General features: G+C 40.1%; 1 protein-coding gene across 1 annotated transcript in view; it reads right to left on the bottom strand.

Annotated features, from left to right (window-relative positions):
* The window catches only part of NXPH2 (neurexophilin 2), a 127,058-nt gene extending 110,922 nt beyond the window's left edge, over positions 1-16,136 (bottom strand). The window contains exon 1 of the mRNA XM_017342817.4: positions 15,596-16,136. Within this exon, the coding sequence (XP_017198306.2) occupies positions 15,596-15,646 (51 nt within the window). The 5' untranslated portion in view covers positions 15,647-16,136. The remainder of the gene's footprint in view (positions 1-15,595) is intronic.
* Positions 16,137-16,654: the final 518 nt, after the last annotated feature.

Below are 16,654 nucleotides of genomic sequence, written 5' to 3'. Positions count from 1 at the left end.
CATTACCATACTTTAAAACATGGAAATTAGAAGGTTTTACTAAAACTTTTTGAGCCAGCCCTAACAACTGTACCTGAGGCAAAATGAATGTGTGACAATTTCTACTAGGGAATTCCTTATCCAGACAAGGAATATCAGGGGGTTCATTCATCATTTATTTCCCTTAAAATGGAAAATTTGTCAAAAAGAGATGTGTGCACTGGGCACAGAGCCTGAAATAGTTGGCACCTGAAAATACTGGCTGAACTGAAGTGAAGTGAAGGAAATTTGCCTTAGTTAGAAAAACAAAAGTATTAAGAAAGAAATCATCTCGATATAAAATGTTAATCCCCTTCCCAACAGTTCAAGGACAAAGCATACAATTGAGAAGGGCCAAAGAGGTCTCTTGGTTCAGCTTCTCGTACAGCCAGAAATGACCCACTGAAGTGACTAGGGCCATTCTTCCCCCAGGGTACTCTTGGCAACGTCCGGAGCCATTTTTTGGTTGTCACAGTGAGAGAGTGTGTCACCAGCATCTAGTGCTGAGAGGCCAGGGACGACATTTCACATCCTGCAATGCACTGGTCAATCCATTCCCTCAACAAGCAATTATTTGGGGCAAAATGAACAATGGTGCTGAGACTGATAAACCTACCTCACTGGTAATGGAGGAGAACCCATAGCATCATGTGCTTGTCTTCACCCCACTGGACAGCCAGCCCTACTAAAAAGATCACTTTTATTGGGCCGGCACTGTGACTCAGTGGGTTGATTCTCCGCCTGCAGTACCGGCAACCCATATGAGCGCTGGTTCTAGTCCCGGCTGCTCCTCTTCCAATCCAGTTCTCTGCTATGGCCTGGGAAAGCAGTGGAAGATGACTCAAGTCCTTGGGCCCCTGCACCAGCATGGGAGAATGGGAAGAACCACCTGGGTCCTGGCTTCGGATCAGTGCAGCTCTGGCCGTTGCAGCCACTGGCGAGTGAACCAACAGATGGAATACCTTTCTCTCTGTCTCTCCCTCTCACTATCTGTAACTCTACCTCTCAAGTAAATAAATAAAAAAACCTTTTAAAAAAGATCACTTTTATTTTCAAATTTACAGATTAATAACCATTTGTCAGAAATATTAGAGAAAATATAAATGCATTTTGAGATAAAATACAAAGTCACATTTTAAGGGAAAAAATGTGTCATTTTAGATGATAATTTAAATTTATTTTCTAATACATATAAATTACAGAATATATGAAAACAATCAAGTTTAGAGGGTATGAGTGAGAGGGAAGGGAATATCATTATGTTCTTAGGATTGGTTCTACAAACCATATTGAATTTGTTAAAAGCTAATTTTAAAAAACAATAAAAACTCAATCAAATTTATTTACAGAAGGCTTGCTATATTACTTTGAATTCTTTTAGTGATTGGTAACTTTTAAGACAACATTTTTCTTAAAATTTATTAATATTAGTGAGTTCTAATAGCTTCTTAATATGCAAGATAAAGAACTTGGCATGTTCACCTCCCTTTACCCCTTGTATTATCTTTACCTCCAAATTTCTATTATTTTATATTAGTTCATCAGTATTTTTATATTATGCTCCACTTTTAAACTATATTTGAATTATTCATGCTTTGTGTAAAAATCCACTTCAAATACAGCACACTAATAAATACATTCATAACAGTGAGCTTATTTGAATGGAACACCCTGTAGAGCCACATATGACTGTGCCACAGGAGAAATTGGAACCCCTGACTTCTGAGCATCAGAGGCTAAACTGCAAATGCATCCCACATCATCCCTCTGTCTTGCATCCCTTTCTTGCTTGAAGTATCTCTGAGGATTTTTCCAGCAGTAACCTCCCTGAGAGTCCTGTGTGGTCCAAATGTCATTTTGCCTTCTCTGAATTTCTCCCCCTCTTCATTCTCTTCCTTTCCCTTCATATTTGATTGGCAATTTGGCTGTCAGTTCAGTATTCCTTTTCTGTCAGAACTTTGAAGGCACTCTACTGCTTCTAACATCCAGTGTGGTTAACCAGAGGTGTTTGCTTTGTCTGTAATCTATCATGTTTCTCTGAAAACTACTAGGATTCTTGAATTTTTTCCATTTGAGTGCAGAAATTTCATTATGAATTTTTCAGGTTGGCCTATTCCGTGTCTTTGACTATATCTTCTCTCTCATTGCCTCTGTCACCTTTCCTGAAGCTCTCCATTCGTCTCCCTGCTTTATCTTCTGTGTTTTCAATTCTTCTAACATATTTCTCGTTTTGGTCTTTTCATTATATATTTAATTTTTTTTAAATTTTTTTGACAGGCAGAGTGGACAGTGAGAGAGAGAGAGACAGAGAGAAAGGTCTTCCTTTGCCATTGGTTCACCCTCCAATGGCCGCCATGGCCAGCGCGCTGTGGCCAGCGCACCGCGCTGATCCAATGGCAGTAGCCAGGTACTTATCCTGGTCTCCCATGGGGTGCAGGGCCCAAGCACTTGGGTCATCCTCCACTGCACTCCCTGGCCGCAGCAGAGAGCTGGCCTGGAAGAGGGGCAACCGGGACAGAATCCGGCGCCCCAACCGGGACTAGAACCCGGTGTGCCGGAGCTGCAAGGTGGAGGATTAGCCTAGTGAGCCGCGGCGCCAGCCCTTTTCATTATATATTATAGGAACTTCCTGAGTTCATCAACCTTGGCTTTATCCCCATTCATTTTAGCATTCCTCTGGACTTTTTATTTTGCTGGTTCCACATTTGATTTCAAAGAATTCTTTCTTGTTCCCCAGTTGATCTTTATTCATAAGAACCTGTTCTTATTTTCAAGACACAGTTTCCTATTGACTATGAGAAAACTAACTGGAATTTTAAAAATTATAGTCCGTTTCTTGTATTATTAGTTTCTTTTAAAGTAGGCTGTTCTGTTTTCTCTTTGTCCCTTGTTTCTGATGGTGTCTTTGAAGTGTATGAGTAGAAAGTTGGAATCAGTCTTCTCTGTAGTTGTTTAGGTCTTTTTCTCTAACAGAGCTCCTTCTTTAGCAAGAGTGCTGATCACAAGTTCTCTCATAGGAATTGCTAGCACTGATTCCACAGGATGTCTAGAATATCCATCAAAGTATCATGCCCCTCTCAAGCCAAGGCCAATTACTGAGGTCAACCAGACTCACTCAACTAGGACTTGGCATCTTCAGCGATGTGAAGCAAGGATTAGAGAAGGAAAAAGAACAGTTGGCATTTATTCACTATTTTGGCTAATTGACAATTTCCTGATATCTAGACCGTGGATTCTGTTGTAGACACATGCTGGAGTCTCCAGTCTTTCCTGTGCACTGATTCATTTTAATGAATGTGTTCATTAAGTCAGTAAGAGTCAGTTCCTGTTGCTTGTACACAAAGAATCTAAGCTTATACAGGTGGAGAGGAAAATGGGACACTTGTTAAGCTAATGATGTATGTCAGGCAATTTACATTTTTGCGTGTAATTCTATGAGACAGTTATAATCACCATTCTCTTAGGAGGAAAGAAATCAAGATGAGTAGATTTATTAGCTTGTCCACCATGCCAGAGAAAGCTGCAGAATCCAAGTCAGTCTGACATCAAAACCTATGCTTTTTCCTTCACTCTCAAGTATTTACAGAAAATTAAGGACACAGGCCTGGCTGCAGTTAAGAGTACATAATGAATACGGGATGAGAAATTTTAGTCTGGGAAAGCCAGGAAGAGGAATTTAGAGTCAATGTGTTAAGAAAAAAAGAATCACAATCTCATTCTTGATAGTGGAGTGGCATAATAAATCAAAGGAGAATTTAAGAAAGATGCTTCTGTAGGACATGGAATGAATTTAGAGGGCTCATGATGGAATAAGACAGGAGGCTGTGGTAATGATGAAATGACTGGGGATGGAGAGGAAAAGCCATTTTACAGCGGGATTTGGAAGAAAATGTCACAGGATTTTGTGACTGAATGGATATTATAGGGAATGAGGAAAGATGAGCCAAAAATGACTACAAGATTTCCAGTTGCAATGAGGACAGAGGAGTGAATGCCTTCAGCTTTCCTCTCTCCCCAAATCTCAAGGAAATGAAACAGAAATGCAAAAATAAACATGAATGCAAAGGGTACTAGAAAGAGGAAAGGATGCCAGAAGAGTTTACAAAATTTGAGAATCTCTGCAAAATGTAAAAAAAATGAATGACTCAGAATGATTGAAAAGCCAAGCATGCTAATTAGGCTGTAAGCAAACACAAGCAAAAGAGAACAGCACCTGAGCAAGAAGCTGAGGTTTAACACTACCACACACCCCTTCCCACTACTAAGCTTAGAGCCGCAGGAGCTGGGTAGCTCCCAGGAAACTGCAATGGCCCCTGCTGAGCAGAAAGTGGCCAGGGCTTAGGACGCTCACCTCTTAACTTGATAACTACTCTGGAACTTCGCCATGGAATGTACCACAGAGGCCTTCTATTATAGTACTAGACTTAGAGAATGAAGGTGGTATTCTAGCCACTGGTGTCCTAAAACAATTCATATAAACTTGGGGGAAATGCATGTCATAAATTCATAGATATATAATATGTTTTTTAAAATTCAGGTAGTAGTATATATAATCTTATGGTGAATAAATATGAAGATTCACAAACATGTGCCAAGTTTTAAACAAATAAAATTTAAATTTAAGAAAAAAATCTGAATGTATAAGTAGTCATACAGTACATAAAAGATTTATAAAAGATCTCATCTCTCAAAACAAAAAGGCTCAAATGGATTATGATGATTCTCAACAAACAAGTGAAAAATAATTCTCAACTATTTTAACTTCTCCTATAACTGAGTGAGGGGAAAAATACATGACTTTCTAATTACGATCTTGGCACAATCCTGATGCAAAAACCTGTTCTGTTTCAGTTTAGCTATATTTCACTAATTAATATAGACACAAAATTCATAAATAAAATACTAATAACATAAAAACACATATATATTCATGTCACTATATTAAGATAAGACAATTCCAGCTTAATATTAGGGGTCCTATTTATAAGTAAGAAAGATAAACAGATTAAGTTTTAAAAATTAAATGATTACTATGAGAGATGCTAAAATGTATCTGAAGTCAATTTCAACTCTGGATGTAAATTTACTGTGGAATATAAAAGTATACTCTTGATTTGATAGATTTTTCAGAAACTAAAAGCACAGCTGATATCTAGTAAAATTTACATCAAAGTTTAAAACATGAAAAACTGCCCAACTTCAGTTTTATTCAATGATATTTTGAAGGTTTTATCCAGTATACTAGGAGAATAAATTTAACATGAGACAGAATATTCAATAGAAAGAGCCAAATATAAGATTATTACAAGGTAATATGATTGTCTAGACATAAAATCCAGCATAATCAAATAAAAATTATTAGAACTAATAGTATAGTTCAGAAACAGAACAGACGTAAATATGCAAAAATAAATAGTTTTCCTTATAATCCAGCAAAAACCAATTTTAAAATGTCAGGCATAAAAAAGATATCCATAAAAACCTCATAATGTATAAAATATCTAGGAATAATAAAATAACAATTGTGCCAGAACAATACTAAAAGGAAACTGTAAAAGTTTAAAGGTTATAAAAAAAAATTGAAAAATTTGGAAATTTTTGAAAGGGCAATTTAAAAAAATGAAAAATACAAAGAGTTACTAGATATGAAAGCATATTTTACATTCTTAGTAAGTAACATATATCACATTTTACAAACAGAGGTATTTTCATGTAATAGATGGACAACATTTAAAAAAAATTGTCCCTTAGGAATACGGCATGCACAGATACTGAGAGTAATACTACCACACACTGACACTTTTAAGGAAAAAGTATTTTTATCAAATTTCAAATTGTGTATTTGCAGCATGGAACTAGCATTCATAACTCTAGGAATTTATTTTACAGATATACTTACAAATTACCAAAGAAATCAAAATGTAAGAGGATTAAGTAATATATTACAGCTCAGCACTGCTATGAAATACTGTGAACCTTCAAAAATACAACTGCTCTGTATTGTATAAAAATGGCTAGAATATATAACTTTTTTAAAGATTTATTTATTTATTTGAAAGGCAGAGTTACACAGAGAGAGAAGGGGAGGCAGAGAGAAAGAGAAAAAGACAGAGAGAGAGAGAGAGAGAGGTCTTCCATTGGCTGGTTCACTTCCCAGAGAGAGAGAGAGAGAGAGAGAGGTCTACCATTGGCTGGTTCACTCCCCAATAGGCTGCAACGGCTGGAGCTGCACTGATCTGAAGGCAGGAGCCAAGAGCCAGGAGCTTCCTCCAGGTCTTCCCTATGGGTGCAGAGGCTCAAGGTCTTTCCCAGGCCATAGCAGAGAGCTGGATTGGAAGTGGAGCAGCCAGGACTTGAACCGGTGCCCATATGGGATGCCAGCACTGCAGGTGGCAACTTTACCTGCTACACCACAGCACTGGTCCCAAGAATAATTATTCTTAAAAAACACATGAGAGAACATTATGTTGTTCATGACATCATCATGATAAAAACACACATATCCATACTACCTGGAAGGATAGACATTAAACCACTGAGAGTGATGATCTCTCAATGTCAGTATGAAGTGCCAGCAAGTAGGTAAGGGTGAGGATAATTATTTTAAACTTTACTGAATATTAAAAAAAAAAAAAAAAAAAAACAGAGAGCTTAGGTTCCCCGGAAGAGGACACTAAGACACTAAGACAAGTATTTGAGTGAGTGAAAGTGATTTCTAATGAAAAGGCATCCAGGGAAGCCTGGCAAAAGAGTGGGGCAGCAAGAGAGAATGGGAGAAAGCTGTGGAAGTGTGGGATCTGAGGCAAAGTCCTGCAGAGGATGGCTTCAGCTGCTCTTGCAGGGACATTCCAGTCACAGTCAGGACTCAGAGTTGCTAGAATGCCTGACAAGGGAGTTGGACTTTTCACATTCTGGCATCTATCAGTCATTGGTCGAGAGCTCCTCAACAGAAATGAATGGTATTGTACAGCTTTGAGTGTATTCTTGCAAAGCTAGTTCCTCCAAAAGGATATAAGCAGAAAAACAATAACATCCACCACAGTGTGTAACCTTTACAATGAAATTTATATTTTCATATTAAGTGAGAAAGATGGGCCGGCATTGTTGCAGAGTTGGTTAAACCGCACCTGTGACACATGCATCCCATATGGGCACCGGTTTGATTCCTGACTAATCCCCTTCCATCCTAGCTCTCCGAAAATGCATCTGGGCAGGCAGCAGAGGATAGGTCAAGTGCTTATGTCCCTGCCACCCTCATGGGAGACCCCGATGGAGTTCCAGGCTTCTGACTTCAGCCTGGCCCCCTGTTGGGCCATTGCAGCCATTTGGGAAGTGAATCAGTGAATGCAAGATATTCATATTCTCTCTCTCTCTCTCTCTCTCTCTCTCTTTCTGTAAATCTACCTTTTCAAATAAATAAATAATTTTTAAGTGAGAAAGAGAAAAAAGCAAGAGCAAGTATGCTACTAGTAAAACTACATTGTATTTTTATGTTCTCAAATTCTGCACAAGTGTGGACACCTCCTATCTACACGGCCTCATATGCACAGCAGCTCCTTCTCATAATCCCTCTTGTCCACTAGAAAAGCAGAGTTAAGTGGCCCTCAAACCCCATTCTCTCCTACTTATCTTTTCAATCTGAGTGATTAAGATGAGATCCTGGGAAATGGAAGGAATTCTCAAATCCTTGGCTGATTCTAACTAGAGCCACATTACTTGGACATCAGTTTAATAGAAAAATTGCATTAAAAACTGAAACGCTGTGCAACTTGACTCTATGAAGTTACATTCTAAATTGAACTACAGATTAAGGAACACACCAAGAACCCATTTGTTCTATTTAACTTGTTTCATATTATGGCAAAACTTGCTTAAAATATCCCTGAGATGAGCAGCCAGTTAGTCTACGGTTAATATGCCTGTGTTTCCTATCATCAAACCTGAGTTCAATTCCCAGCTCCACTCCTGATTCCAGCTTCTTGCAAATGCAGACCCTGGGAGGCAGCAATGACGATTAAAGTAACTGGCCCCCTGCTACCCATGTGGGAGACATGGACTGAATTCCTGGCTCTAGGCTTTGTTCCCTACTATTGTGGGCATTTCGAGAGTCAACTAGAGAATGGAGGCTGTCTTTCTATTTGTCTCTAGGCTGCTCAAATAAATATTTTTTTAAATAACCCTAAGAAAAAATGGGCTGACATTCTACTTAAGAGAAGTTGCTGTGTAGAGTGAGATGTTTCAAAAAATGCCCCCAAAATCCATCATTCTGGGTGTCAATGATGAGTGTCTAAAAAGATGGTATTCATTATGCATGCCTCAGTATGCTGCACATGGTTGTTGCTATGAAGAAAGAGCTAGACTGGGTGTGGAAAATTCAAGTTTTACCATTTGTGCAGCTTACAGTCTGTCTCTGAAACCTTTGGTGAGTCTGTTTTTTTCACCTGTAAAGAGGATGCAGCCAACTATGGCTTGCCTTACCTCTCAGAGCTGACATGAAGATGAACCATAAAATCTTATAGCAAAGAATTTTGTAAACTATGCAGTGTTTTATATAAGCCACTAGTCTTAGCACAAACACTCAAGGCATACAAAAGAGTGAGATGGTGACTTCAAGATCTGACTCCCTGAAGAGTGGAAGGCATCTGTTCAGGAAAGGTGTGTGTGTGTGTGTGTGTGTGTGTGTGGCTTTGGGTATGCATGGGTAGTAAAATGTCCAAGTCAAAATGGACAGCAAATTATAGAGAGATGGGCTTGGGTTCTGCAGAGTGGGGACAAATAGGAGAGTCTCCAATATGGAAACAACAGGTAACTTCAAAACTATGGAACTATGCCTTTGAAAACTTCACTTCTCCTTCCATTTTCATAGCCTTACTCCTTAAACTACTCCAATCATGTCTTGTTTGGACTGATGAAATGCAAACCTTTTTAATAAATATTATTGTTAGCATTACTACAAGATGGTAAAGAGTTCTCTACAGTCCCTACTTACTTATCGTATACTTTATCCACTCAAAATATACAGATTCTTTCACTTATCAACTTTTTTCACTAGTTAAGCCTACACACACTTGAGGAATAGAATTCTGGAACAGAAATCATGGTTTATCTGCCATAGAAACTACCATGTGTTTTATTCCCTTTGAATAATCTGCACTATTTCTAGTGTTACAGTTTTGAGAGAATAAATATCCATGTTACGTAACTTTAGGTAAAACTGATGAGACTTAAAAACCGTCATTATATATGACAATGCTTGAAAATCTTAATTGTACATATTCTTATATGAAGAGACTTACACAAGTATTTTTAATGACCTTACAATCACTGTTTGGCAAATTAAAAAATAGCAATATCACAACATCATGGTCTCTTTGTAGAGACATTTGCAGTGCTTACAGTTAAACTGAACCCTGGGACCAGTCAAGTCTTTCTGTTTCACTTGGGTTATCTCCAAAGTTACAATCCTTGGAGATTTTTCTCCATCTCTGACAGGTCTCACTCGTCAGTTTCTTGTTGGTTTTATTTTAAACCTTTATAAATGAACTCTTGAGATTTTTGAAGTTAATTAAAAGTATTTTTGATTAAAATGGATTATATTCTACTGAGTCATACAAAAGTCACAGGCCAGTTTTCTGGCTAAATAGCACTATTATTCTATAAATTTGCTTATCTTAATAATTAGAATTTAACTGAGAGTAATTTGCTTTTTATTTAAATTGAAGCAATGACTAGATGTTAGTAGTCTGTGATTTAAAAACAGCATAAAGAGGGGTAAACCTGGAATGTACCATTTTAATTTAAATTTTATTGATTTTGCTGATTACATGTGTTAAGTGTTCATCAATTCCCTTTGCATAGTTTCACTACATTTTCCTTTCCCATAAGCAAAGATAACAGTAATAAGTCTTTTTGTGTTTTGATTCTACTTCTAAGTGAATTTATCATTTGTGATGTGGTTAACTTTACCCCTATAGGAAATTTATATTTCAAACAATTATGTTTGTATGTAAGATATATTTTAAGTTGTAAATAACTAAAGATGTGAACAGAAGAAGGAAAATTCATAAATACTGTATATTATATTTAAAAAAGAAAAGAGAGATAAGAGTGTCATTAATGACTTCATTTTATAGATGAGAGCTCTGAGGCTGTAGGATGACCCACCAAGGCACACAACACACAAACACTCTCAACTGTGACCAAATCTATTTTGTTTCCTGTTATGTCCTCACTATTTCATCCAGTCTCAGTAGAAAGTTTAGGTCAAAGCAAATAGTAAATTATCTGTTGAATGTTTGATTTATTTAGAAACAGAACACAAGCCTTTTGGAAGGCAGCTATCTTTACCACTATTCCACAATGTTACACAAATCCAAGTCTTTCAATACCAAATTATTTGTTCTACCTAATCTATGAATGGAAACATTTAAAAATGCCCTTCTCTATCTTCTAGTCTTGTTGAGAGAAAAGAATATCATCAATTACATGAAATACACTTGAAAATGGGTATGTATACACAAATCTAACACAGCATTGTCACTGAAGTTGAAGTTTCTGAAATGTCTTAACATAGATCCATTTATCTAAGAAAAGAAAAATTGACAAGAATGGTAAATTGCAAGACAACTATGTGAATTTCTTAGATGATTTGACTAGCTAAAAGAAAAACATTTCCTGTAGCACTTGGGTTTATGTAATAAAACTTTCATTTTTAAGAGGTTCTATAAAGAGACAGTTGCTTATTGAATACCAACCTTATAGCATAATGAACCAAACAAGTGTCTGAGAATTTTTAATCTAGATTTTCACAAATTAAAATGAACATGAAATAAAAATTTTCAATCATCATAATTTTTCTATAACGTGAAAATCTATACTGTAAACTGTTAGATACCTTTGATTCTGAAAAGGATTTTAAAATAATGAATGGAGCTGTCAACTACACCATTGGTCATGTCACAAATAATAAAAAACTTAAATAGACTGTTAGTAAATAAAGACTCATAAAAACAATGACTAGGGAGCCTGAAATTGAAATAATCAATAATTTAATCATGTTACAAAATCTTACGGCAGTAAAATATTTAATTAGGAAAAGATAATCAAAATAATTCAAACATGTAACAACTTTAGTTATATCCTTCATGCAAGTAAAAACTAAAGGATTTTGCCTGTTAATTGAGCCACCAAGACAATACTATACAAATCAGTGTGTTAAGTCACCATCTTGAATACTGAAGAAATGCATAGAGAGGAACCTCACACGGGTGAGCACACAAAATCACTTGAACCAATTCTTTAAGGCAGTTTCAAAATAACTGACTCCCAAATCAAGATATTAAATGCCAACTTCAAACCCACAATAATGCTTATGGCTAAGACAGAAATGAGATTCTTTACAGAAATGCTGACACAGCCTTAACTGAAGGCACTTGAGTGTGTGGCTATAATTCTTCTCTCAAATCTCACCCAGCACAGCTTCAGGTAAAGGAGTACAGAGAATATGTAAACACTAAGAGACAGCCCTGCAGCTTTTACAAAATCACAAACCTGTGACACGTTTATATTCCTCTTTGATTGCTACTGCTAAATGATGAAATCATTGAAGATGTATTGATTATCTTTTGAACAGATAAAAGGTGAGCAATGCATTAAACAAATACACATCTTAACATCAGATTGTAAATAATAAAAATCAACACTTCTTAATTCATTCGATTTCCAAGAACTATACATTTTAAGCTAACAATGTAAACCTGTGAAAGGTTTTCCAAAAATGCTTTCTCTTTATTCAAAATTCTGTTCATCAAAAACAACAAAAAAAGGAAGTTAAGAAAAATATAGAACAAAGATTAAGGAAGTTTTTTTGTTTCCACTCAGAAATCTATTAGGCAATAAAATAATTTGCCATAAGGAGTCCATTCCCTATATCGATGGCATTTAAAGCAAGACCAGATGACATAAACTAAGAATAGGCTAGTGGCGGCCAATGGGAGGTAGGCGGCTGGAACCAAGGACTTTATTGTCTAATCCTAATTCTCACTTTTAAAACATCTAAGAAAATGATGCTTACAATGAGGAGTTAATTTTAAAGCCTGGCCATGACCATGACATGGTGATGATTCTCTCTCTTCTGTGTTGTCGTATGACCAACAGATGATATTGATCTTACAATGGGAAATGATTGTTTTGATGTTTATTGATCAAGGCTGTATGAGGGAAATTGTGATTTTTGAATGGAAGAGTCATTCTAATAAATACAGAACAGGGAATAAACATGAATATCATATTAAGCAGATACTGAGATTATTAATTTATTAAGATAAACATAAATATCCTTAATATATATGAGATATCATGTAACAAGAATGAATTTGAAAATGTACTATCTTGCATCATAGCTATTCTCATTTTATAGAATTCTAAAAATGTGATAATTTCTATCACTTTAAACTTCTATTTTATTTAACTTAGTATTTTATCACAAAAAAAGTTGAAATGTACAACAAATTTAGTTTTTAAACCAATGCTAAATTCTATTAAATTGAGCTAATCATTTAAATTCAAATTTAACCTTTTTATAATCTCCATTTTATTTAAGAGCAAAAATCACACTTACAGTGAGTTACCCAATAATCTGAAAGAAGTTGACATCTGGTGAAGTTTTTAGCTTGTATCGTGAAGCAAAACTCACTTTTTTTTAATATTAACTTCAAATGATATTTTTTCTTTGTTAGATAATAGGAAAAGAAAAATAATGTGCCCTAAATAGTCTTATGAAGAATATGTTGCTTAGTAAAGACTTCAAAGAAAAGAATACATTTTAGATGGGTATGCAAATTTTGTAAATATCAAGTAATCATTTAAAATAGGTATAGCAATCTGTTAGAAACACTGGACACAGGCCAGGAAAACTGGCCAACGACAGGTACCATATACACACATTCCTTATAAACTACCTGCAATATATACCAACTCAACTTGTTTCCTTCAAAGTTTTAAATAGCATAAAAATAAGGATAAAAAGTTTCAGTTATTGTAAACATTAGTATACGGTTAGTGCCTTGTTTGGACCCAACTCTCAAGACTGTGGACAAAACAGGCCATTTTCACATAATTATATTTTCAATATGCTCAATGGAATCCACTATTCAATGAAAGCATTTAGCATTTTAAAAAAGTATATTGTTCAGGCTGGCAGAGCAGCTGAAAAAGTAAAATCCAATTCCAACAATAATGCAAATCAGCCCCTCTCTGCCCCCAACAAATATTTTTACAGATTTTTTTCCCTCTACATCAGCAGAAGGCATTGTCTCTTGTGTAGGTATGATTCCAAAAAAATTAAAAGCTCAGTTTTCAAATCTAGAAAATATGTCATCCACTTGCTGTTAAAATGTGTCCAAGAAGTTCAATATCAGCTGAGAAAGGTAGAACAACAGTAGAAGTCCTCCAAAGGAACAAATGAGGATCTGTCCTTTGTGATACCTGCAGGGGTGGGGTGGGTGGTGGGAATCCAGAGTGTTTCAATTTAGATCTACCCACTCAGCCATTCTGTTTTCCTTTCACAGCCTATCCCCCTTGTATTACAAGGCTGGAAACAGCTCTAAGAATGCCGAGAATGTAAACAGCCTTTTATTGTCCAAAAGGATGGCAGCATAAGGAAATGTGTGCTTATCACAGGGCTGCAGCTCCCCACCACACTTACCATGATAAAGTGCTCCCAGGGAAAAAAAAAAAAAACACACACACACTACATTACAACCCCAGCACAATCCAAACGCAGATTAGAATGTGACATAAGCTTCCTTAAAAAGTAATCAATCAACCCATGTTGCAATATTAGAATCTAGCTCTTAAGGAGGGTGTGTAATCCCTTCAAGTAGTATTTCTATTCCCTATGGACTAGAGTGGGGTGGATGAAAATTTCCAATACTGTAGCTGATGGGAGAACTTTTCCCCAACACAGGCCCAAATACATTTTCTCGTCTTTAAGAGCCTAACACATGCTTATGAGGCAGATTCTCAGTTCCTGATCACTGAATGCAAAATTAATGAACTAAGATTCATGAAAATATTCAAAAGAGCCCACAGAAGGACCTGATTTCCCCCACACGTTTCCTTATTCTCGCCATTCAAATGCTGCTCTGTTAAGGCACCTTCGATTGGAATCTAGATTTTAAACATTTTTAAGCAAGTTATACTAAAGATAAATGTGGCATATATTTTGGATGCATAATGCCTTATATGTAAAATGTATTTTAACATGCAGGGTTGTATATAGCCAGGCTGTGCTGGCTCCTTCAAGGGCACTTGAAAATGTCGTTGCATTTTCTTGATGTTTTTGGAGAATTTCTATTAGCACTAGGAGATGAGACGGGTAATCTCTGTGAGGGCAGGGAAGGAGGTCTGGCCATTCCGGTGGCCTCATTCACCTTCTAAAGTTACAAAGAGCCTCTGCCTGCACAGTGTCACAGATCCCACAAAGAAACTTTGCTAAGTGACTTGATTTTCCCTCTATGAGGAACACGATGAGAGTCTGTCACGCTTGGGCTCTGGAACCTGGTTTTAACTGGGTACAATCTTAAGGCTGAGGGCCAAGGAAACCGCGGCGTCAGGAGAAAGCCCTCTCTCTCATTAAGCGCCTCATCAACACAGGTGCCCTGGGATGAGAACCCCATCTCCGCGGCGGATGAGTCGAAGCGGTCCTCCTCTCTGACCTTACTTTACTCAAAGTTTCCTCCCGAAGGCTTTCCTTTGGGTCTCTCTTACAGAAAATGAACCAGCAGTATATACAGTCCACACAGGTACGCACTGGCAGGAGGAGCGCGCGGCGGCTCTCAGGAGAGCGCGGAATCACCCCCACGCGCACTGGCGCCCAGAGTCGCAAGCGAACCCGGATCCACCTTTTAAATCCCTTCCTAGCCCTCAGGCGGAAGCGGCCTCCGAGCCTAGAAGACCGCTTAGAGGAGGCTGGGAGCGGCTCGTGCGTGCGGCTGGGCGTGCAAGTTACCTCTTGCCATCCCCGCAGGCAGAAAACCCCACCTCAGAGCCCAGAGCCTTTCGGCAAACCAGGAGAAACCCCGAGTCGGTCTTTTGCCCAAGTTCTCCCCCAACCCCCGCCCCCAGGCAAGGAGCCGCTCTGGCTCAGGGGAAGAGGACGCGGGATGCTCTCTGCCTGGGAAGAAGTGTCTGCGGGCGTTTGGACAAAACACCACGTGAGAAACAAGCCCCACCAGCATGGGTTTTCTCAAACTCCCGTCTGTCAACCCGTTCCCACCATTTCCGCCTACTCCCGTCCCCTCGCTAATGGCTCCTCCGTAACCCTCTTCCTTCGCCCGCACCTTCTTTCCGGCCACTTTCAACCTACTTCATCCCAGCCCTGAGTCGCACTGCCCACTTAGCTCCTCAGCTGTCTAATGTCCCTTCTAGCCCAGTCCGCAGTTCTTCCCCTTCCACCTCGGAGGCAACCAACAACTCCCTCCACTCTGGGCGCCCCCGGTCCCGCTTCCGACTGGGCCCCGACGCGGTTTTCCCGCCGAAACGCGTGGCCTGCGCGCGGCGAGGCGGGCGCACTCACCAGCTGCAGCAAGCCGGGGACCACGACGAGGGGCAGCGGCCGCAGGCGCATGGTGCCGGCTGGCGCGGCGTCTCACGAGCTGCGCGCCCTCGCCTGCCTCTCGCGCATCTCCACTTCGCGGGGCAGGACTGACGACGCGGGGGGACACCGCGCCTCACTCGCCTCCCGGAAAACGAGCGAGCGCCGCGCCGCGCGGGCCGGGTGGGCGGGCCGGCGGGAGGTGCCTCTACGGGCCCCCGCGCGCCCCACAGCGGAGGGGGCTGCGAGGAGCGCGCTGGGCGCCTGGAGCTTCGGCCGGCACTCAGGCTTGGCGGGGGTCGCAGCGCTTCGGGGCCGGTTCCCGCGCGAGGCTGCTCTTGGGATCCGGGCAGCTGCCTGGCAGAGCTAAGCGCGTCCGGCCACTGGCGCCCGGGAGCCCCGCGAGGCCGAGAATCTCCCCCGCCCAGCAGAGGGCCGGTCCGCACGGCGCGGCAGTTCCAGGCGCCCAGCCCACTGACTGGCTCCGGCTTTGGCTGGGGAGGATGGGGGGCGGGCTGTGGGGATGGGGATGGGGATGGGATGGGGTGGGGAGGGGAGAAGGATTCTCCCGGGGTGGATGCGCTGGAAGAGCACCCCGGGATCTGGGGGGGGGCGGCAGCGTCCCGGGGCGGGGCGTGGGGTCTGCGAACCCAAACGGCAGGGACGGGGAGGTGGGGCTGGAGAGAGGACGCCCCGGGAGAGCGCCCTGACTCCTCTACCGCGCTTGGCCCGAAGAACCGAGGGCAAGGATGCTGGCGCGGCTGGGAAGACTTTTGGGGGTTGAGAAGTAATGAGGACCTCGCGGGATCTCCAGAGAAGGGTAGCGGCAGAGCTGTGAGAAACGGAGCGAGCAGTAGTGGTCCAGGCTTACTGTAGTTTGGGGTGGCGTAAACAGCTCGGTGTCCAGGACAGCAACAGAGCTGTGCTGCGGGGACCTTCTGCTGCGCGGGAGAGGAGCGGAATAAAGAGGAGAGCCCGGTGCAGCCGCCCTCTATGCTGGACTTGGAGAGGCGGGTAGGTTGGAGGCCCGCGAGGTTGCAA

This window comes from Oryctolagus cuniculus, chromosome 3 (genome assembly GCF_051225735.1).
Source record: "Oryctolagus cuniculus isolate XC-2025 breed Fujian yellow rabbit chromosome 3, ASM5122573v1, whole genome shotgun sequence".
Lineage (NCBI taxonomy): Eukaryota > Metazoa > Chordata > Mammalia > Lagomorpha > Leporidae > Oryctolagus > Oryctolagus cuniculus.
Note: the sequence above shows the minus strand (reverse complement) of the source record. Positions and strands in the feature narration are given on the sequence as shown.